The sequence below is a fragment of the Balearica regulorum genome, chromosome 24 (genome assembly GCF_011004875.1).
Source record: "Balearica regulorum gibbericeps isolate bBalReg1 chromosome 24, bBalReg1.pri, whole genome shotgun sequence".
In the NCBI taxonomy this organism is placed as follows: Eukaryota; Metazoa; Chordata; class Aves; order Gruiformes; family Gruidae; genus Balearica; species Balearica regulorum.
Window position 1 is genome coordinate 6,783,274 of NC_046207.1, and position 20,069 is coordinate 6,803,342.

Sequence of the window (20,069 nt, forward strand, 5' to 3'; positions counted from 1 at the left end):
GTGAGGTGGAGGAGCGTGTGGCACTGGTGGGTGCTGCACACACTGATGTGTGCGTGCACACATGCAGATGTGCAAACGCATGTGCACCCGCACTTGTGCAAGGAAGCACACGCACACCGACACACAGCTGTCCCGGCAAACTGTACACACTCACACGGGCTAACACATGCACACCCACAAACACAAACATCTGTGCAAACACTCACGTGTGCACCCATACACACAACCCTGTGCAAGGACACACTGCACACCCTCACCCACCCCCCCCACCCACGCGTGCACACACACACGCACCCCCCGTCACACACTCAGCTCTGGTGCCTTCAGCTCTGCTGACCCCTCCCGGCAGCACCAAGTAAAGGCCTGTGCGTGCAAGGCCGCACACGCGCACCCCCCCCCCCCCCCCCCACCCCCCAGCACCCACAGCCACCAAACCCCAGATGTAACCACGTGTGCACACCCTCTCACGGGTGCACGCACACACGCACGCACTCACACGCACACGCGTGTGCACACCCCCCCCAGCCCCACAAACACCCTCCAGGCACCGAACTGGGGCGAAACGCCCAGTTACAGAAAAACCCATCAGCGCCCGCTGGGAGAGGGGCGGGGGGGGGAAGAGGTGCCCCCGGTGCCCCCAGCCCCCCCGGTGCCCCCCCAGTGCCCCCCGGGGTGCCCCTCGGGGTGCCCCAGCCCCCCCGGTGCCCCCAGTGCCCCCCCAGTGCCCCCAGCCCCCCCAGTGCCCCCAGTGCCCCCAGTGCCCCCAGCCCCCTCGTGCCCCCCAGTGCCCCCAGTGCCCCCCGGGGTGCCCCAGCCCCCCCAGCCCCCCCAGTGCCCCCAGTGCCCCCAGTGTCCCCAGCCCCCCAGTTCCCCCCAGTGCCCCCAGTGCCCCCCGGGGTGCCCCAGCCCCCCCAGCCCCCCCAGTGCCCCCAGCCCCCCAGTTCCCCCCAGTGCCCCCAGTGCCCCCCGGGGTGCCCCAGCCCCCCCAGTGCCCCCAGTGCCCCCCCAGTGCCCCCAGTGCCCCCAGTACCCCCAGCCCCCCAGTGCCCCCCAGTGCCCCCAGTGCCCCCCAGTGCCCCCAGTGCCCCCCGCCCCGAGGGACACTCCCGCCGCTTTTCCCTCTGGATCTTTAATAAAAGTGACAGCAAAGTACCAAAACGGAGCAATGGGGGGGGGGGACACGGGGGGGGTGCAGCGAGGGGGCCCCAGCGCAGGGGGGACACACGCACCCCCCGCTGGGACAGGGGCACACGCGTGTGGCACACACGTGCAGGTGCATATGCACACGCGTGTGCCCTGCACTCCCTGTGTCCCCACCCCTCGGGGGTCACCCCGCGGCCCCCCCCCCCCCCCCCCCAAGACACCCCCGGCAGCGCCCCGGCGAGCCCCCAGCCGCAGCCCCTGCCCCCGGGGGGTAATTACAGGGTTAATGAAGGGTTAATTACAGGGTTAATGAAGGGTTAATTACAGGGCCAACCCACGCGGGCAGGGGGGGTTATTGCTACCTGGGAAGGGTGATGGGGGCACGAGGGCCGCAGGGACCCCCACCCTGCTCAGGCTGAAAGGGGGGTCCCTGGGGGTGTGACGGGGGGGAAGCCAGGATGCCTGGGCCCACGGCAGCTTGTGGGGCCGTGGGTGGGACTCCCCCCCCCAGCCCTGGGGGTCCCGACCCACACGCTGCCGTGGGGCAGGGTGGGCTTCCCCACGGGGAAACTGAGGCACGGGGCTGCGCAGCACCAGGGGACCCCCATCCTCCCTGTGCCCCCCAACCTGCAGCAGCCCCAGCTGGGGGGCTCCATCGGGGAGGGGGTGAGGTTTTGGCAGTGAATTAGCTGTGGGGGTGCTGGGTACAGTGGGGGGGTGCTGACCCCCCCATGGGACCCCACCGGCTGCTTCCGCCCCCCCCCCAGTAAATCTGGGGCTGGGTAGGAGGGAGAGAGGGGCCGGGCTGGGGCGAGGGGGGGGCTCCACACAGAGCCAGCCCCCCCTCATGGCACTGAGCACGGCCAGCTCATCACACTGGTGGGTGAGCCAGCGGGGGGCACACCCACCCTCCTCCCCCTGCAGCCCTCGGGGGGGGGGGGGGACCCCGGGGGGGCACTAGTAGACCCAGCTGACGGGCACCCACTGGGGCTGGGCGCGCAGGCGCTCCATGGCGTCCCGCAGCCGCCCGAAGGTGCGCTCCAGGTCGTCGTTGGTCAGGCTGAGGTCGAAGTAGTGGCCGTAACCGCGCTGGATCCGGCCGCTCTCCTCCACCGTGCGCCTGGCGTCGGCCTCCTGCCCCGCACAAACCCTGCCTCAGTTTCCCCGTCGCTCCCCGTGGCCCCCCCTTCCCCTTCTGCCCCCCAGGGAGGGCACCCACCGTGAGCTGCTTGGTGGCCACCCCGCTCTCCAGCGCCGCCCGGTTCATGGCCCGCAGCGTCTCGGTGCCGGGGGCTTCGATGAAGACCACATACGGCACGAACTCAGCCGTTCTCAGCACCTTCACTGCCTGGGCAGGAGGGGACGGCGCTGAGCCCCGGGGCGGGGGGGCCCCCCTCGGCCCCCCCTTGGTGCGTGTCCCCGCTGGGTCCCCTACCTGGGGGTTGACGTCCAGGATGCACATCTTGCCGGCCTCTACCACGGCGCGGATGGAGTCGATCTTGGTGCCGTAGAGGTTGCCCTCGTACTCGCCGTGCTCCAGGTACCGCCCCGCCTTGATGTCCGCCTCCATCTCCCCCCGCGACACGAAGCGGTACCCGTGCCCGTCCTTCTCGCTCTCCTTCGGCTTCCGCGACGTGTCTGCACGGGGACGGCCCGTCTGAGTGCCACCCGCCTGCCCCGGGGTCCCGCCCCGAGGGGCACCCGCAGCCCACGGCGACGGCCACGGGGCTGCCACGCTGCACCCGCGCGCCCAGGGGTGCGCTCCCTGGCGCCGGCCGGTTGGGCCGTGCCGGGGATGTTCACGAGGATGGCGATGCTCACGGGGGACAGGGACGCTGTTGGGAATGATGATGGGGGGGGGACAGCGATGCCTGCGGGGACAGTGATACTGGTGAGGGATGGTGAGGCTCATGGGGACGGTGATGCTGGTGGGGACGGTGACGCTGGTGAAGGGTGGCGATGCTGGCGGGGACGGTGACGCTCTCGAGGACAGCGATGCTTATGGGGACGGTGACGCTGGTGAAGGGTGGTGATGCTCATGGGAATGGCGATGCTGGCGGGGACGGTGATGCTCTCGAGGACAGCGATGCTCACGGGGACGGTGATGCTGGCGGGGCCGCGGGGACACTCACAGGGGATGGTGGTGCCGTAGCGCGCCTGGTCCGACATGATGAGCTTGTTCTTGAGGCTGCGGCGCCCCACGCCCTGCGCACCGATGAGCACCAGGGTTTTCCGGCGGAAGGGGGGCATGCGGGCCACCTCCTCGTAGATCAGCAGCTCGTGGCGGTCGAACTCTGGGCGAGGGACGGGGCCGTCACCCGTGGCGGGACCCCAAGCCGGGTGCCACGGGGACCCCAGGGCACCCCGTCCCATGAGGTGTCACCGCGAGCCTGCCATGGGCACGGCCAGGGGACTGTGCCCCTTTCCCCAGGGGGACGCCATCGGGGGACACTCACCCGCATTCTTCGTCGTCAGGTACATCATCCTCTTCTTCCTCTTCCCGCTGAGGCTGCCACAGAGGGCCCCTGCCGAGGGCACGGGGGCCGGCTGAGCTGGGGACGGGGACAGGGACGGTGCCGTGGCACGGGGCAGCGCCATGGCACGGGGACATCGCCACGGGGCGCGGGGGACCCGCTGTGCTCCCCCTCGGGAGGCGACCGCCTGTCCCCCCCCAGGGCCACGTCCCCGCCGAGGGCCGGGGGTCCGTACCGGAGGTGGGGGCCACCTCCACGTCCCGCTTGACGAAGGCCTTGCGCTTCTCCTCCAGCAGCTGGCTGGGCACCAGCCCCGCGCTGCCCCCCTCCACGTGGCACGCCTGGGGGGACAGCGCCGCGTGTGGGGACCCCAGCCCCACGGGGAACCCCTGCCCCACAGAGAACCTCCAGCCCCACGGACCCCCCCCGCCCCACAGGGACCCCCCCATCTCCCAGGGACCCTCCCCTCCCTCCAAGGAATCCCCAAGCCCCCCAGGGACCCCTCGAGTTCCCAGGGACCCCCCCCAGCCCCAGGACCCCCCTGACCCTCCACGCACCCCAGCTGCCAGGGGGACGCGCAGGAGGGGTGGGGGGCAAAGGGCCAGGACCCCCCCCCCGCCCCCCCCGACCTGCCACCAGTTGGAGTCGTCCTGGTTGACGATCTGGAGCAGGTCACCGGCCGTGAACTTGAGCCCGGCCTCCTTGCAGGGGATGAGGCTGTCGGTGGCCGGGTCGTAGTCGAAGTGGCACCTGACAAAGACCTGGGGACCGGGGGGGGGGCAGCGGGGGGGCAGCCGGACGCCTGGGTTCCCCTCTCTGCATCACCCGGACGCTGCCGCCCCGTGCCTCAGTTTCCCCAGGGTGCCGGTGGGAAACGCAGGAGCTGAGCCGCACACGCACACTCGCACACACGCGTGTGCACCTCGCTAGGCGCCCTCCCCCCCCCGGCGTCCCCCCGTCACCCGGTGCAGCCAGGCACGCACGGCACCGGCACACACGCAGGCGGCACCGGCAGCCGCCGCCGCGCCCCACAGGGCACCCACGGCGGCACCCACGCACAGCCCCACACCCACGCACAGGCACGCGCACGCCCCCAGCGCCGCCGCCGCCGCACCCACGATGGTACACATCTGTGCGGGAGCAGCCGCGCACACGCACGCCACGCCGCACACGCGTGTGCTTGCACGCGGGACCCCTGCCTGGCACCGGCAGCAGCAGGGTGATGCGTGGGGACGCGCGGTGCCAGGGGACGCGATGACAGCGCCGCTTTGTCCCCAGGGAGTCAGGGTGACAGCGGGCGCCTGCGCCGGGCCGGCACGGGGACGTGGGGGGGGGGACGCGGCACCCTTTGCCACCCGGGCACCCCGGTCCTGCCGTGGGGATGGGGACAGGGACAGGGACGGTGCCGCTGCAGCCGGGTGCCCTCACCGGTGCCGGGGGCGCAGCGGGGGACACGGGGGTCCCGCTAGCCACGGGGCACGGGGCCACCAGTACGCCGGGGCCGTGGGCAGGGGGACAGGGGGTCCGGGGGGCTCAGGGGACATGTGGGGACATGAGGCACGTGGCAGGGGGACAGGGACATGGGGCAGGGGGACATGGACACGTGAGCATGGAGAGGGTGGCACGGGGACAACATGGGGACACAGGGCAGGGGGACTCGTGGGCGGGGTGCTGGGTGTGGGGTGCTGGGCGCAGGGTGCAGGGTGCAGGGTGCTGGGTGCTGGGTGCTGGGTGCAGGGTGCGGGGTGCTGGGTGCGGGGTGTGGGGTGCTGGGTGCGGGGTGCTGGGTGCTGGGTGCTGGGTGCTGGGTGCTGGGTGCTGGGTGCTGGGTGCGGGGTGCGGGGTGCGGGGTGCAGGGTGCTGGGTGCTGGGTGCGGGGTGCTGGGCACAGGGTGCAGGGTGCTGGGTGCTGGGTGCGGGGTGTGGGGTGCTGGGTGCTGGGTGCGGGGTGCGGGGTGCAGGGTGCTGGGTGCTGGGTGCGGGGTGCTGGGCACAGGGTGCAGGGTGCTGGGTGCAGGGTGCTGGGTGCTGGGCGCAGGGTGCTGTGCGCGGACGTGGGGCGGTACCTGCCGGGGCGGGTGGGGCTCCTGGTAGCTGGGCAGGATCTTGAGGACGACGCTGCCGCTGGCGTGGCGCAGGCTGTCCTGCAGTGCCCGCGGGTCGCTGCCCACCTCCCGCCCGTTCACCTCCCGGATGACGTCCCCCACGTGCAGCAGCCCCTGCTGCGCCACCATGCCCCCGTGCAGGATGCGGGCGATGACCAGCTCCCCCCGCTCCACCCGGAACGTCACCCCCTGGGTGGCACGGCCCCGCGTCAGCCCCGCGCCCGTGTCCCCGCAGCGCTGCCCCGCGCCACCCACCCAGCACCCCGCAACACCCCAGCACCCCACAACACCCCAGCACCCCACAATGCCCCAGCACCCCACAATGCCCCAGCACCCTGCAATGCCCCCAGTGTCCACAGCCTCAGCACCCCGCAATGTCCCCAGCACCCCGCAACGTCCCAGCACCCTGCAACGCCCCCAGTGTCCACAGCCTCAGCACCCCGCAATGTCCCCAGCACCCCACAACACCCCAGCACCCCACAATGCCCCAGCACCCTGCAATGCCCCAGCACCCCGCAATGTCCCCAGCACCCCACAGTGCCCCCAGCACCCCACAATGCCCCCGGCAATGCCCCCAGCACCCCGCCGCGCCCCCAGCGCCCCGCCGCACCCCAGGCTCGGGCTCACCAGGTTCTCGCCGGCCGTCTTGCGGATGCCCACCATGCGCACGGCATCGGGGGGCACGGGCTGGTTGTTGAAGGCCGGATCCAGGACGGGGCTGGGCGGGGGCGTCTCGTAGCTCTTGGAGGCCACCGAGTCGTGGGTCTCCAGCAGGGACTGCAACAGGCGGCGGCGGTCACGCCCGCCTCGCGCACGCCCTCGCGCACACGCATCGCACGCGCGGGCGTCGCGCGCCCCACCTGGAAGTGGGGCTCGCGCAGGATGCGTGCCAGCTCGGCGGCCGCGCTGTCCTGCCGCACCAGGTGCCCGATGTCGCGCAGGATCTCCTGCACCAGCTCCAGGTTGTTGTCCCGCACCGCCTCCAGCTTCGTCTCCTCCAGCCGCTCGTGGGCCTGCGGGGGCCGGGGGGGTCGCTGCTCCCGAGGCGGGGGGGGGGGGGCCCGGCCCGCAGCACAGCCCGGTGTGCGCACGCACACGCACGCACGAGGACGCACATGCAAGAGCACACACACGTGCCCTTTGCACACGCATAGCGCTCTGCGTGCACGTGCACGTGCAAACCCGCCTTTTTGGATGCACGCATGTGCACATCCTCAGGTGCACGCTTGGGCACGCACGCGCGCACGCACCCTTGCACACACATCACCACACCAACGCGTGCATCTACATGCATGGACATGCATACATACATGTGCATGTGCACACGCCTCCCTATATGCACACACACGTGTGAGTGTACATCCATGTATGCATACACATGTGCGTGCATGCATCCGTGCACACATACATGCATGTCCATGCACATATGCACACACACTTGTGCATCTTCCTCCACACACCGCAGGCACACATGTGCACGCCCACACGCACACTCACGCACCCATACACACGCGCCCACCCACGCACACCCACCCGTGCACACCCCCCCGTGCTCCCACATCCCCCGTGGCCCGCTCGCTGCCGCCTGCAGCAGGGGGACGGGAGGGGGACACGCGCGCGTGCCCCCCCGTGCACCGTACCTTCGCCAAGGACCTCACGATGGGGCTCTCCATGATGCCGCGCAGGAAGATGAGGTCCAGGTCGGCGGCCCCCGGGGCACCGGGGAGCCCCATCAGGTTGTCCAGGACCTGCTGCATGGCTGGGGGTGCGGGGACACGGGGGGGACACACGGGGGGGCAGAGCAGAGAGCAGCGACGTGGGTGAAAGCCCAACGGAGCGGGGGGGGGGGTGTGCCCCATCCCGCCCCCCCCCACCCCGTGGGTACGGACCCGGCAGGGACGGGGGGACGCAGGAAGGACAGGCGTAGGGATGTGCCCCCCCCAGCATCCTCACCCTGCCTCGCCTGGGGGGGCCGTGGGGCACTGCAGCCCCCTGTGGGCAGGAGCCCCCCAACACCTCGGGGCGGGGGGGTGTCCAAGCCCGGCTGCCCAGCACCACAGCCCCCCCCGTGCCTCAGTTTCCCCAGCCGAGGAGCGTCCCATCCCCGTGCAACGAGCTCACCCCCCCCAGACCTGCTGTCCCCCTAAACCCCCCCAGGACCCCCCCGCCCCCCCCGTACCTGCAGGGGGTTGCAGCGTCCCCCCAGTCCCCGCAGTGGGGACCACGAGAAGAGCCCCCCCCAAAGCCAGCGCTGGGGGGGACGGGGGCTGCCCTGGTGATGTGGGGAGAAATCCCCCAAAGTCCCCCCGGGGGGGCGCGTTCCCCACACCCCGTACACAGCACCCGGGGGGCTGCACTGCAAGTGGGGGGTGCCGCGCACGTGGAGGGTCACAGTCCCGGGGGGTGCAATGCAAATATGGGTGTTGCAATCCAGCGGGGGGGTGCAGCGCCATTGGGGGGTGCAGCGCCATTGGGGGGTGTTGCAATGCACTCGGGGGGGGCAGTGCATCGGGGGTGCGATGCATCGGGGGGTGCAGTGCATCGCGGGGGGCAGTGCAGGGGGGGGCAGTGCACGGGGGGGGCAGTGCATCGCGGGGGGCAGTGCAGGGGGGGGCAGTGCGGGGGGGAGCAGTACATCGCGGGGGGGGGCAGTGCACGGGGGGGGCAGTGCACGGGGGGGGGGGCAGTGCATCGGGGGGTGGGATGCGGTCGGGGGGTGCGATGCGGTCGGGGGGGGCGATGTAACCGGGCGCCGCTGCCCTGGCGAGGCGGCACCGCAATGGCGGGGGATGCTCGGGATGATGCAGCCGGGGGGGGGGTGCGATCCAGACAGCCCCCCCATATCTGGGGGGTCACGGCACGACCCAAGACACCCCCCACCCCCATCTCCCTGCCTCCGTCCCCCCCCGCCCCTACCTTGGGGCCCCAGGGGGGCGATGGGGGGGCCCGGGGCGCGCGGCGGGGCCCCACGGCCGGGGCCGCTCATGGCTGCGGGGGCAGAGCCGGCCTCCGCCCGCCCCCCAGATCCGGGTACCGCGGCACCCCCCGCCCCGCGTGGGGCCCCCACCCGGCCCCCTCCGCCCGGGGCCTTGCACACGCGTGCACGCGCCATCCCTGCTGCGGCCGCGGCGCGGCGGCCCTCGCGCGTGCAAACACCTGGCACACCCGCGGCCGGGTGTGCCCACGGGCGCGGGCGGGGTTGATGCGCGCGCACCTCTGCGCGCTCACGCGTGTGCACACCCGTGTGAGCGACCGTGTGCGCTCGTGTGGGCGAGCGCACGCCTGTGCACGCTCACACGCTCGCGCGCCGTGCGGAGACCCGCGTGCGTTCCCGCGCGCACCGATGTACGTGGCACGCGCACCTGTGCGCACACGCGCACACGCGAGCACGCGCAACCCCGAGCACCCGCAGGCACACGTACCTGCGCATGCTTACACACGCGTGTAGACCCATGCACGCGTGCTGCACCCACTCGCGCGCACCCATGCGCGCACCCATGCTGACACGCGCGCGTTCCCCTGCACGCCCGCACCCAAGTGTGCACAAACCCCCCCCCCCGGGCGTGCTCACGCTCGCGTGCAAACCCACGGGCACACACGCTGTGCGTGCCCACCCCCGTGCCCGCCCCCCCCCGCTTGCACACCGCCGTGCGTGCTCACCCGTGGGAGCCCCCCCGCACGCAGCCCCGCAGCTCCCCGCGCGTTGGGGCGGGGCCCGCGCTGTTGCCATGGCAGCGGGGGGGGGGGGCGGATTTAAAGGGACCGCGCCCCGCGCGTGTGCACACCCACCTGCACGCGCACCCGTGCACACGCACGAACATGCGCGCGCGCACACACACGCACAGGGGCAGGTGCCCACCCGCGCAGCGCCCGCGCAGGCACCACCCCCCCTTGCACACGCGTGGCGCCCGGCCCGGTGTGCCCTGTGCACGCGCACGTGCACGCCCTGCGCCCGCAGCCCCCGCGGCACACGCGCCCTGTGGCCCCAGCACGAGCCACCCCCCCCGCAGCACCTGCACCCGCGTGCACACCCGGGGGATGCTCGCACACGCGTGTGCCTGTGCGCGTGCGAGCCCCGGCCTGGTGAACGCTCACCCGTGGCAGAGCCGGGGGCGGCCGCCGGCATCTCGGCGGTGCTGCGGGCACGGCCGGGCACGCGTGACTGGCACCGACAGGGACGGGGACGGCCGCGCAGGCGTGCGGTGGCCAGGCACGCTCGGGCACCCTGGGGCGCACAGGCGTGTGCTTGCACACACGTGTGTACGTGCGTGAGTGGGCCGCAGGCATGTGCACGCCCACGAGGTCCCCATGGCCGCCCCAGCCCCACGTTGTGCCCCACGGGGGGGACCCCCCGCAGTGCTGGCGCTGACACCCACACAGTGGGGCACCCCACGCTGTGGCCCAGCACCAGTGTCCCCAGCACCCCCACAGCCCCAGTGCGCTCAGCACCAGTATTCCCAGTGTCTCCAGCACCAGTGTCTCCACAGTGCCCAGCACAACCAACGTCAGTGTCCCCAGCACAGCCACCCCCAGTGTCCCCAGTGTCCCCAGTGTCCCCAGCGTCCCCAGCCCCCCAGTGTCCCCAGTGTCCCCAGTGTCCCCAGCATCCCCAGATGCCCCGTCCCCCCAAGCAGGCAGAGGCAGGAGGTGGCTGCAAGGGGGTTTATTGTTGGGAGGGGCCAGCCCGGCCCCGGGGTGACGGGTGCTGTGGGTGCTGTGGGTGCTGCGGGTGTTGTGGGTGCTGTGGGTGCTGCGGGTGCTGCGGGTGTTGTGGGTGCTGTGGGTGCTGTGGGTGCTGCGGGTGCTGTGGGTGCTGTGGGTGTTGTGGGTGCTGCGGGTGCTGCGGGTGCAGCAGCCCCCCTGCCCCTGGGCTCCTCTTCACCCGCTCGGCCCCAGCGTTGTCCCTGCAATGAGAGAGGGTCAGCACCCCGGCACCCCGCAGTGCCCCCCCAGACTCCCCGGGCTCGTGTCCCCCACCCCGGGACTCCCCCACCTCCGCCCAGGATGATGCCCGTTGGGGAAACTGAGGCACGGGTGGTGCTGGGGGGGGTCACCGAGCATCCAGCCCCCCCAGCTCTGTTGATGCGCAGACCCCCCGCCCGCCACCCCTCACCTGGGAGCTCAGCACCCCGCGGCGCCGAAAGGCTCCTCGCACAGCGCCCGGCCGCCCGACCGTTTGCCGTACCTGCGAGGGGGGAGCACGTTACTGGGGGGCAACGGCACGCGCTGGGGAGCGCATTGCAGCGGGGAGCTGGCTGCAGCGAGCAAGGGGCGCAGCGAGGGAGCAAGCGGCAGGGGAGCGCGTGCTGCAGCGGGGAACGCGTCGCAATTGGGAGCGCGCGGTGAGGGCAGCGGGTTGCAGCGGGGAGCGCGGTGCAGCGGGAATTGCATTGCAGCAGCGAGCCGGTTGCGGCAGTTGAGCGGGTTGGAACGAGGCAGCGTGGTGCAATGGCGCGCTGCAACGGGGGGTCCTCGCAGCAGGAGAGCACACTGCAACGGGGAGTACGCTGCAACGGGGAGTACGCTGCAACGGGGAGTACACTGCAACAGGGAGTACGCTGCAACGGGGAGTACGCTGCAACGGGGAGTACGCTGCAACAGGGAGTACGCTGCAACGGGGAGTACGCTGCAACGGGGAGTACGCTGCAACAGGGAGTACACTGCAACAGGGAGTACGCTGCAACGGGGTGTACGCTGCAATGGGGAGTACGCTGCAATGGGGAGGGCATTGCAACGAAGATCTGGTTGCAGCAGATAAACAAATTGCAACAGGGAGAGCATTGCAATGGGGAGTATGTTGCAACAGGGAGTACGCCGCAACGGAGAGCGCATTGCAATGGGGCAGCGCGTTACTATCGGGAGCACGTTGCAACCGGGCAGCGTGTCGCGGGGGTCCCGCAGTCGCACCCCCACCGCCGCCCCGCCGCTCACCGGTGTCGCGTCACCACGTTGAGGTACTGCTGGAGGTCGTTGTAGAAGCGGACGAGGTCCTCGACGGGCGCGTCGTCCCCGGGGTAGGTGGGCTGCGCAGGGCCGGCGGCGGCGGGGTGCCCGGCCAGCAGCGCCAGGGCGCAGGCGAGGAGCAGCAGGGAGGGCCAGCGGGGAGCCATGGCTGCGCCGCACACCGTGGCCTCAGGCTCCGCCGAGGGCACCGCGCTCCGCGCCGCGCCGCACGCACACAAACACGCACGCACGCGCGGCGCCCGGTTGCACGCACATGCACACGTGCAGTCACGCGTGGACGCGCGCGCAGACCGCCGGGCACGCGCAGATGCGCACACGCGCCTTAGAGCGCGCACCGCTCTGCACGCACGTGGAGCCGTGCGCAGACCCCCTCGCACGCTCACACACGCTCACCTCTGCTTCAAGCGTGCACACGCAAAATCTCACTCCTGCAGTTCACACGCGTCGCTGTATACACGTGCACACGTACAGCTGTGCACATGCACGCGCACACGCACACTCCCCACTCCCAGGGTGCACAAAACGCTAGAGCGCACACGCACATGTGCACACCCCTTTTCCACCCGTACACACAGATGTGCGCGCTCAGCCTTGCACACGTGTGTGTGCACCCCGTTTCCCCCCCCCCCGTATGCACGCGCACACACACACTCTTGCACACGCGCACACACCGTTTGGCACGCGCCACGCTCGCCGGCCCTCCGCTTGTGCCCTGCGCCCCCCTGCACGCCCCCCCACCCCTCCGCCCGGGTGCCGCCACCCCCTCCCCAGCCCCCGCCCCGCTCACCTGCTTCCACGAGCGCTGGCACGAGGACACGGCGAGACGAGGGGACGCGGCGAGACGGGGGGACGCGGCGAGACAGGGGGACACTGCCGACAGCTCCCCGGTTCCTCAGTGACACCGCTGCCGCCGCGGCGCGGGCCCTTATATCCCCCCGGCCCCCCCGGCCGATGTCACGCAGCACCTGCGGCCAGGTGGCCGGGGGGGGCCAGGGGCCATCGGGGGGGGCCAGGGGCCATGGGGGGGGGGGCCAGGGACACCCGGCCCCTCGCGCCACCCTGGTTAATGTTTGACCCCGGGCTGGGGGGGCTCCCGGCAGGGCCGGGGTGCGCAGCGCCTGTCCCCAGAGCATCTCGCCCCCCGAGGGACCGGGGCACGGGGGGGGGGGGCGGCTGGGGGGCTGCGAGGGGGGAGGCTGGCGGGAGGGGTGGGCAGCAGGACAGAGGGACAGCGATGGATGGACAGAGGGACGGACGGTGGGACAGAGCGACACGGGAGGAGCCGCAGATGGACGGGGGGGGGTGGGTGAAGGGTCCGACATTGGGATGGAAGGACAGAGGGACGGGGGGACGGGGGGACAGAGGGACGGGGGGACAGAGGGATGGGGGGACGGGGGGATGGGGGGAAGGGGGGACGGGGGGATGGGGGGATGGGGGGACAGAGGGATGGGGGGATGGGGGCATGGGGGGACAGAGGGGACGGGGGGACAGAGGGATGGGGGGACAGAGGGATGGGGGGACGGGGGGACAGAGGGATGGGGGAAAGAGGGACAGAGGAACAGGGGGACGGGGGGGATGGGGGAATGGGGCGACGGGGGGGTGGGGGGACAGAGGGACGGGGGGATGGGGGACGGGGGGACACAGGAGGAGCAGTGGCTGCAGCGGTGGCAGAGCGGGGGGTGGGGGACAGCAGCCGCCCCCCGCTGTGGCCGTGACCAAGGATGTGGCTGTGTCCCCGCTCCCGCCATGGGCTGGAGTGGGGGGGCAGAGGGGTGGGGGCTCCCCCAGCCTGTGGGGCCTCCGGCCCGGCCATGACGCAGCCCCTGACGGCTGCATCCCCGCAGGGACCCCACAGCGGACAGTGGCACCCGCTGCCGGCGCACCCCACACCCAGCACACCCCAGAACTCCCCCCCCTGTGCACCCTGCACCCCCACACCCGGGGCACCCAGCACCCAGGGGCCGCACACACCACTCTACGAGCACCCCATGCACCCCAACACCCGGTGTACCCCCCTCACCCCACACACCCGAGAACCCGCTGCCAGCCCCCCCCCCAGCCCCAGCGCACCCCAACGCTCAGTGCCAGTGCACCCCAGTATCCAACCCCAGTGCGCTCCAGCCCCCCAGCGCACCCCCCCTCCCACCCCTCCATCTCCTCCCCCACCGATCCTCCACCCCCTCAGCCCCCCCCCCCCCAGCCCTCCACCCCTGCACCCCACTGGGTCCCTCTGTCCCTTATTCCCCTGCACCCCCCCACCCCTCCCGCCGCACCCCCCGTCCCCAGCACACAGAGCCCAGCCGGGTGCCCACGATCGTGCTCTTTATTGCCACTGGCGGGGGCGTGCAGGGACCGCGTGGGACCCCCCAACAGCGGTGGGGAGGGGACGGGGTCGGGGTCCCCCCCGGTGGGACACCCCCAGACCGGGCTCTGGGGGTCCCCAGCCCTCTTGGTGGGGGGGGTTCACGCTGGCCCCAGGTGCTGGGACCCCCCCTGCGGTGGAACCCCGGGTCCTTTAGGGAGACACGGAGAGATGGGGAGGATTTGGGGGACGGGGGGGGCTGGGGGAGCCGGTCACCACGCGGAGTCATCGTCGTACCTGGAGGGAAGAGCTGGCCTGAGAAAAGGGGGGACGAGACCCCCCCCCACCCTGCCCGGGACCCCAACCTACCCCCAGGACCCCACCCTGGGGTGCAGGGGAGGGTGCAGCCCCTTTCCCTGCCCACGGGCGATGGGATGGGGACAGGGACGGGGACGCTCGCGGGGATGGGGACGCTCACGGGCACACTCATAGGCACACTCATGGGGATGGGGACACTCATGGGCACACTCAGGCACACTCACAGGGACACTCACGGGGATGGGGACGCTCACAGGGACGGGGACACTCGTGGGCACGCTCAGGCACACTTACAGGGACACTCACGGGGATGGGGACGCTCACAGGGATGGGGACACTCATGGACACACTCACAGGGACAGGGACGCTCACAGGGATGGGCACACTCACGGGGACGGGGACACTCACCGTGACCTGTCGCTGCTGGCCCCGAGGAGCAGCTCCGACACCGTGGCCTCGGGGCTGGCGCGTTTGCCGTACCTGCGGGACACGGAGCGCGTGGGTGCATGTGCAAAGGGGCGCGCGTGGGCGCGCAAACAGGACCTCACGTGCACACGGGTGCGTGCAAAGGGGAACTGCCGGGTGCGTGCGACAGAGCGCACGGGTGTGCAAAAGGGCAGGCACGCGCGTGCAAACAGGGACTTTCCTCCTCCCGCAAAGGGGCTTGCACAAGTGCCGCCGGGCTTGCACGCGCACGTTTGCGCCCGTCCCCGCTCACCTCTGCCGCGTCACCAGGTTGATGTAGTGGCGAAGGGCCGAGAAGTACTTGGCCATCTCCTCGGGGGAGGCGTCGTCCCCCGGGCTCTCGGGTTTGGGGGGGTAGGCGGCCGCCAGCGTGCCCAGGCACAGCAGGACGCAGAGGGCCACGGCCGCCAGCGCGCGCCACAGCCTCGGGGACGTCATCGTCTGCGGGGGGACGGGGGGTACGGAGCAGCCCCAGGTGCGGGTGCATCACCCCCGTCGCCCTCGGGGACCCCCAGCCCAGAGCAGCTCTGCCCCCGCCAAAGCCCCCGTTGCCCACCGAGGACCCCGTCCCCCTGTGGGGACGTCCCACCCCCGGGCCCCCCCCCTGCTCCCCGAGGGGATGTGTCCCTCCCCTACCCGGGACCCCCCCCATGTCCCACCGGGACACCTCCCTCCAGAGATCACCCCGCCTCCCCAAAGGGACCCCTCACCCCCAGGGATTTCCAGAGCCCCCGCAATGTCCCCAAGGGGCCAGGGACCCCCGGAACCCCCTCCCGTCTCCCCAGAGGGACATCTCGCTCCCAGGACCCTCCAGGGACCCGCCCCCCCCGCAAGACCCCAAGGGGACACGTCCCTCCCAGGGACCCCCGAGACCCCCCCCAGCCTCCCTACGGGAGATGTCCCACCCCAAGGACCCCCCGAGACCCCACCCAGGGACACGTTCCCCTCCAGGGCCCCCCATGTCCCCAGGGCATCCCGGCCCCCCCCCAGGGCTCGCAGCCCCCCGGGGACGCCTCCCCCGCGGCCCCCCAGCCCGGTGCCCGCACTCACGGTGGAGGCGGCGGGAGGCGACGGGCCTGGCAGCGGGGTGACAGTGCCGGGACGCGCTGGCTCCTCCACCCACCCACCCGGGGTTTTATAGCCTCGGGGGGGGCTGCTGGCTCCTCCCTCACCCGTGACCCACCCACGGGCACGGCAGGACCCCGGCAGCCCCCCCCCCCCCCCCCCCGGCCCCAGGGGACACGTGCCAGCACCTTGTCACCGTCCCCCGGCAGAGCCCCCCCCCCCGTGCCGCACCGAGGGCTTGGGGCGCAGCGTGGGGTGCGAGGGACACGGGTGGGACACACGCACACGGCGCAGGGACGCGGCACGCCGCCGCGGGACATAGACGTGGCGAGGTGGCACACGGCAGTGCCAGGTGGCCGCGACACACGGACACGGGTGTGACATGTGGCCACGGCACACGGGCACGGCAGCACACAACCATGGCGTGTGGCACACGGACACGGGTGTGACATGCAGCCACGGCACACGGACACACGTGACACGCAGCCACAGCACACGGGTGGGACACACAGACACACGTGACGCACCCACGGCACATGGGCAGGACACACGGACACACATGTGACGCGCAGCCACAGCACACGGGCAGGACACACGAACACGGGTGTGACACGCAGCCACGACACACAGACACCCAGGTGACACGCAGCCACGGCACACGGCAGGACACACAGACACCCAGGTGACACGCAGCCACGGCACACGGGCACAGCCTCGCAACACGGCAGCGGCACACAGGGACATCGGCCGCATGCAAGAGGACCGAAACGCGGCACGGCCGTGACACGGCCACGGGACGCAGCGGGGACACGGCCCTGGCCCTGGGGGACAGCGTGGGGGAAGGGACGCGGGTGCCTCAGTTTCCCCAGACGGCAGGCCAGGACACACGGCCGCCGCCGCAGCCCCCGCCGCCGCAGCCCCCCCCCCCCCCCGCCATCGACCGCTGTCACGGCCCCGCAGGACGGATGAGCTGCCCTTTCCGCCCCCCGCGCGGGGGGGGACACACTAATTCGTTATGGATTTGGCATTAAGGAGCAATCACCCAGCCCCGGCCGGGGGGAAACTGAGGCACGGAGGCGCCCGGCGGGGACGTGCTGGGGGGGGGATGTGTCCGGCCCCCCCGAGCCGGGCAGGGGCCGCCGTGTGTGTGTGCAGGGACGGGGGAGGCGGCCGGGGGGGCCGGGGTGCTCCTGCCCGGAATCTCGGGCCGGCTGGGGGGGGACACGGCTCGGCAGGACCCCGCGGGGTGCCCCCGGCCCGGCTGGGGGGGACACACAGACACCCCCCCCCCGCAAAGGAAGGCACGGGGGGGGCAGGGCCAACCGGGGCGAGGGGGCTGCGGACCCCCCCGGGCCGAGCCCAGCACCGCTGCGGGGGGGTGGGGGGGTGCGGGGGTTTGCCCCGCGGTCCCAGCGGCGATGTCACGGCGCTGTCACCCACGGCCCCGCGGCGATGCGGGGTCCGGGCGGCCCCTGCCCCCCCCCCGGCACAGAGCAGACCCCGCGGGGGGGGGGGGGGAAGCAGGCGAGGGCTTTCTGCCCCATTTCCCACGAGTGACAGTAAACAGCAATTTTCCAAAGGTCACAGGATGGCTCTGCCAGCGCCTGGAGCCCCACGGCCGCGGGGGGGGGACGGGGACAGGGACACGGACTGACTGCAGCCCCCCCCCCCCCCCCCGCCGGGCCCCCGGGGGCCGCAGGGGAGGGGGCAGGGGGTGCCCACGCTGAGCCCCCGGCTCTCCCACGGGCAGGCAGGAGGAGGAGGAGGGTCTGGGGCCGAAGGCGCATCCTGGAGCCCAGCAGCCGCGGGGGGGTCCCAGGAGGGCGAGCAGCCCCCGCGCCCCCCCCAGCCGGGACGGAAAGGCGCAGGGCGAGCAAACAGGGCCCTGCCGCTCCCCCCGCGTTTATGGCCCCCGGTTCCGCCGGAGGCGCATTAGGGGCCACGTGTGCCCCCCCCCCCAGGAAGGCCCTTATCAGCCCCTGTTTGCTTTTCCACCGCCAGCGGGGGGGGGGACACGCACGGTGACACCCGCCCGCCCAGCCTGGGGGGGGCACACACCAAGGACACGGCCCGTGGGGTCACCCGGGGTCTGCCAGCCCCTCACTGTGCCCCCCCCCCGCACAGAGTGCAGGCAGCGCACAGGCAGGACACGACCTGGCAGCAAAACCCCAGGACCCCGCTCTCCCCCCTGCCTCAGTTTCCCCACCGAAGGGAGGGGAACACCCAGGACTGCCCCCCCCCCCACCGCACGCCAGCTCCCCCCGAGCCCCCCAAAAGCAGCTGCCCCCCCCCCCAAAGGCAGGGCCTGACCCCGCTGGCGCACAACAGCGAGACAGCCCCGGGGCGAGGTAAAAGATTTCTCGTTTCATCAGTAAAAATACACCCAGGGGGGGGACGGGGGGGACACACGACCTCGGCGGGGAGGGGCCCGGCCACACAGTGGCCAGCACCCCACAGGCAGGAGCCCCCCCAGCTGCCCCCCACTCCCAGGGCGGCGCCCGCCCCATTCTCCCTCAAAATTATCAAATATTTACAAATTAAAAAAAAAAAAAAGAATAAATAGCAGTGATTCTTTAAAAAAACCACCCCCCCGCTGCCCCCCCCGCCCCCAGTCCTGGCCGGCGGCCGCCCTGCTCAGCCGTCGGTGGCCAAAATGACGACGGCTCCGAAAATGCCGACGTTTTGCCCGATGAGTTTCATCTGGTTCCAGAACTCGACGCGGCGCGAGTCGTGCCAGTAGCCGATGTTGCCGTCGATGAGCAGGATGGCGAGGGGCAGCAGCACCGCCAGCACCTGCGCCGCCGCCCGCACGTAGTAACCCGAGAGGAAGGCGAGGGCCAGGAGGCCGTAGAGGATGAAGAGGAGCTGAAGGGCGAGCTCGCCCCCCAGGAGGTGGTTCAGGTAGGCCAGGCGGTCCTCCTTGCTGTGCTGCAGGGAGTAAGCCTGGGGGGGGGGACACGGGGGGGGCTGGAGCGGCGCTCGCTCGCCCTTGGAGGGGAAACCCCCGGCAGACCCAGCCCGCTGCCCGCGCAGGGTGGGGGGCAGGAGGCGGCTCTGTGTCTGTGTGTCCGTGTCCCCCCCCCCCGTACCTGGCAGATGAGGTAGATGCCGAGGAAGACCTGTCCCGTGGACTGCAGGGAGCGGCTGCGGGGCTTCTGGCGGTAAAGCTCACCGGCGCCGCTGGCGAGGATGAGGAAGCCGCCGATGATGGCGATGGTCCGGGAGTACATCCGCACCTGCGCCGGGGCCACCGTCACCCCCCCGGGCCCCCCCCCCCCAGGCCGGGGTGGGCTCGGGGTGGGGGGCGGCGGGAGGGGGCCTTCACTCACCTTCAGCCAGTCGCCGTAGTGGACGTGGCCGCCGACGTGGGCGGCGTAGGTGGCCACGGCGAGCTGCAGGGCGGCCCCCAGGGCGAACCAGCGGCGCTTCACGCCGAAGGACATGAAGCTGGCGCAGAGCACGGCCACCCCCATGTCCACGTACAGGTAGGGCACGGGGATGTCCGGCTTCCTGGGGGGGGCGGCAGCTCCAGCCCCTGCCCCCCGACTCCCTGCCCCCCCCGCACCGCCCCCCGGCCCCCCCTAACCCGACACGGCCCTCCGCTCCCCCAGGCCCCCCCAAACCGCCGCCCTAGCCCTCCCCCCCACCCCCACGCTCCCCTTCCCCCAGCCCAGCCCCCCCGTCACCCCAGGGCCCCCCCCCCAGCCGCCCCGCACCCGCCCCAGGCCTCTCGGGGCCTCCTAGGCCTCCCCTAGGCCCACGGCCGCCCCAGGCCTCCCCCGACCCGCACCGGCGGCCGTCGGCGCGCTCGGCGCAGAGCAGCAGCCCGCTGAAGCAGTGCCAGAAGGGGAAGCGGGTCAGCAGGACGCCGCCGCCCGCCGTCAGCAGCCGCAACGCCCGCCGCCGCCACCCGCGGCCCGCCGCCATCGCCGCCAGGCCCGTCCCGCCGGAAGTCCCGCCCCGGGCACCGGAAGGTCGCGCCGCAAACCCCGCCCATCAGGAGAGACTCCGCCCTGCATAAAGCCCCACCCACCGGCGGAGGCCCCGCCCCCGAGCTACCAAGCCCCGCCCCCGGCGGGAGGCCCCGCCCCCGGCCCCGCCCCCAGAGCGCCAGACACGGGTGATGGTTAAAAAAATTTCGGGTTTTATTGTTTTTGCTAAACAAGACTAAAAAATTTTCCTTTTTTTTTTTATTTTTTTTTTTTAATTTTTAACTCTTCTAAAGGCAGGGCT

The 20,069-nt window shown here is 72.1% G+C and overlaps 4 protein-coding genes across 10 annotated transcripts; all 4 read right to left on the reverse strand.

The window, feature by feature from the left end:
- Positions 1–1,113: 1,113 nt before the first annotated feature.
- MPP2 (MAGUK p55 scaffold protein 2) lies at positions 1,114–9,879 on the reverse strand. 6 transcript variants are annotated; one of them, XM_075775389.1, is made up of 12 exons: positions 8,639–9,078; positions 7,363–7,481; positions 6,583–6,735; positions 6,350–6,499; positions 5,684–5,911; positions 4,247–4,378; positions 3,853–3,958; positions 3,600–3,668; positions 3,276–3,437; positions 2,579–2,781; positions 2,363–2,491; positions 1,114–2,277 (listed from the first exon to the last, which is right to left on the reverse strand). In XM_075775389.1, exons 1-12 carry the CDS (start codon positions 8,832–8,834, stop codon positions 2,101–2,103), a joined length of 1,824 nt encoding a protein of 607 aa, XP_075631504.1. In that variant the 5' UTR covers positions 8,835–9,078; the 3' UTR covers positions 1,114–2,100. The 6 variants fall into 6 exon arrangements, with proteins under 6 accessions (XP_075631504.1, XP_075631505.1, XP_075631506.1 ...); XM_075775390.1 differs by lacking the exon at positions 8,639–9,078 and adding an exon at positions 9,818–9,879 and having other exon boundaries at positions 1,441–2,277; positions 3,600–3,695; XM_075775391.1 differs by lacking the exon at positions 8,639–9,078 and adding an exon at positions 9,383–9,430 and having other exon boundaries at positions 1,441–2,277; positions 3,600–3,695.
- A 599-nt stretch (positions 9,880–10,478) lies between these two features.
- On the reverse strand, positions 10,479–12,616 carry LOC142605120 (pancreatic polypeptide-like). Its single transcript, XM_075775443.1, has 4 exons — positions 12,474–12,616; positions 11,654–11,834; positions 10,836–10,907; positions 10,479–10,626 (listed from the first exon to the last, which is right to left on the reverse strand). Exons 2-3 carry the CDS (start codon positions 11,830–11,832, stop codon positions 10,844–10,846), a joined length of 243 nt encoding a protein of 80 aa, XP_075631558.1. The 5' UTR covers positions 11,833–11,834; positions 12,474–12,616; the 3' UTR covers positions 10,479–10,626; positions 10,836–10,843.
- A 1,384-nt stretch (positions 12,617–14,000) lies between these two features.
- LOC142605119 (peptide YY-like) lies at positions 14,001–15,864 on the reverse strand. The gene is made up of 4 exons (XM_075775442.1): positions 15,822–15,864; positions 15,025–15,212; positions 14,715–14,786; positions 14,001–14,285 (listed from the first exon to the last, which is right to left on the reverse strand). Exons 2-4 carry the CDS (start codon positions 15,207–15,209, stop codon positions 14,261–14,263), a joined length of 282 nt encoding a protein of 93 aa, XP_075631557.1. The 5' UTR covers positions 15,210–15,212; positions 15,822–15,864; the 3' UTR covers positions 14,001–14,260.
- A 2,315-nt stretch (positions 15,865–18,179) lies between these two features.
- On the reverse strand, positions 18,180–19,796 carry TMEM101 (transmembrane protein 101). Of its 2 annotated transcripts, none has more exons than XM_075775438.1 (4): positions 19,627–19,796; positions 19,166–19,283; positions 18,926–19,072; positions 18,180–18,779 (listed from the first exon to the last, which is right to left on the reverse strand). In XM_075775438.1, the coding sequence occupies exons 1-4, from the start codon at positions 19,761–19,763 to the stop codon at positions 18,471–18,473; spliced, it is 711 nt and encodes a 236-aa protein (XP_075631553.1). In that variant the 5' UTR covers positions 19,764–19,796; the 3' UTR covers positions 18,180–18,470. The 2 variants fall into 2 exon arrangements, with proteins under 2 accessions (XP_075631553.1, XP_075631552.1); XM_075775437.1 differs by having other exon boundaries at positions 19,166–19,346.
- Positions 19,797–20,069: the final 273 nt, after the last annotated feature.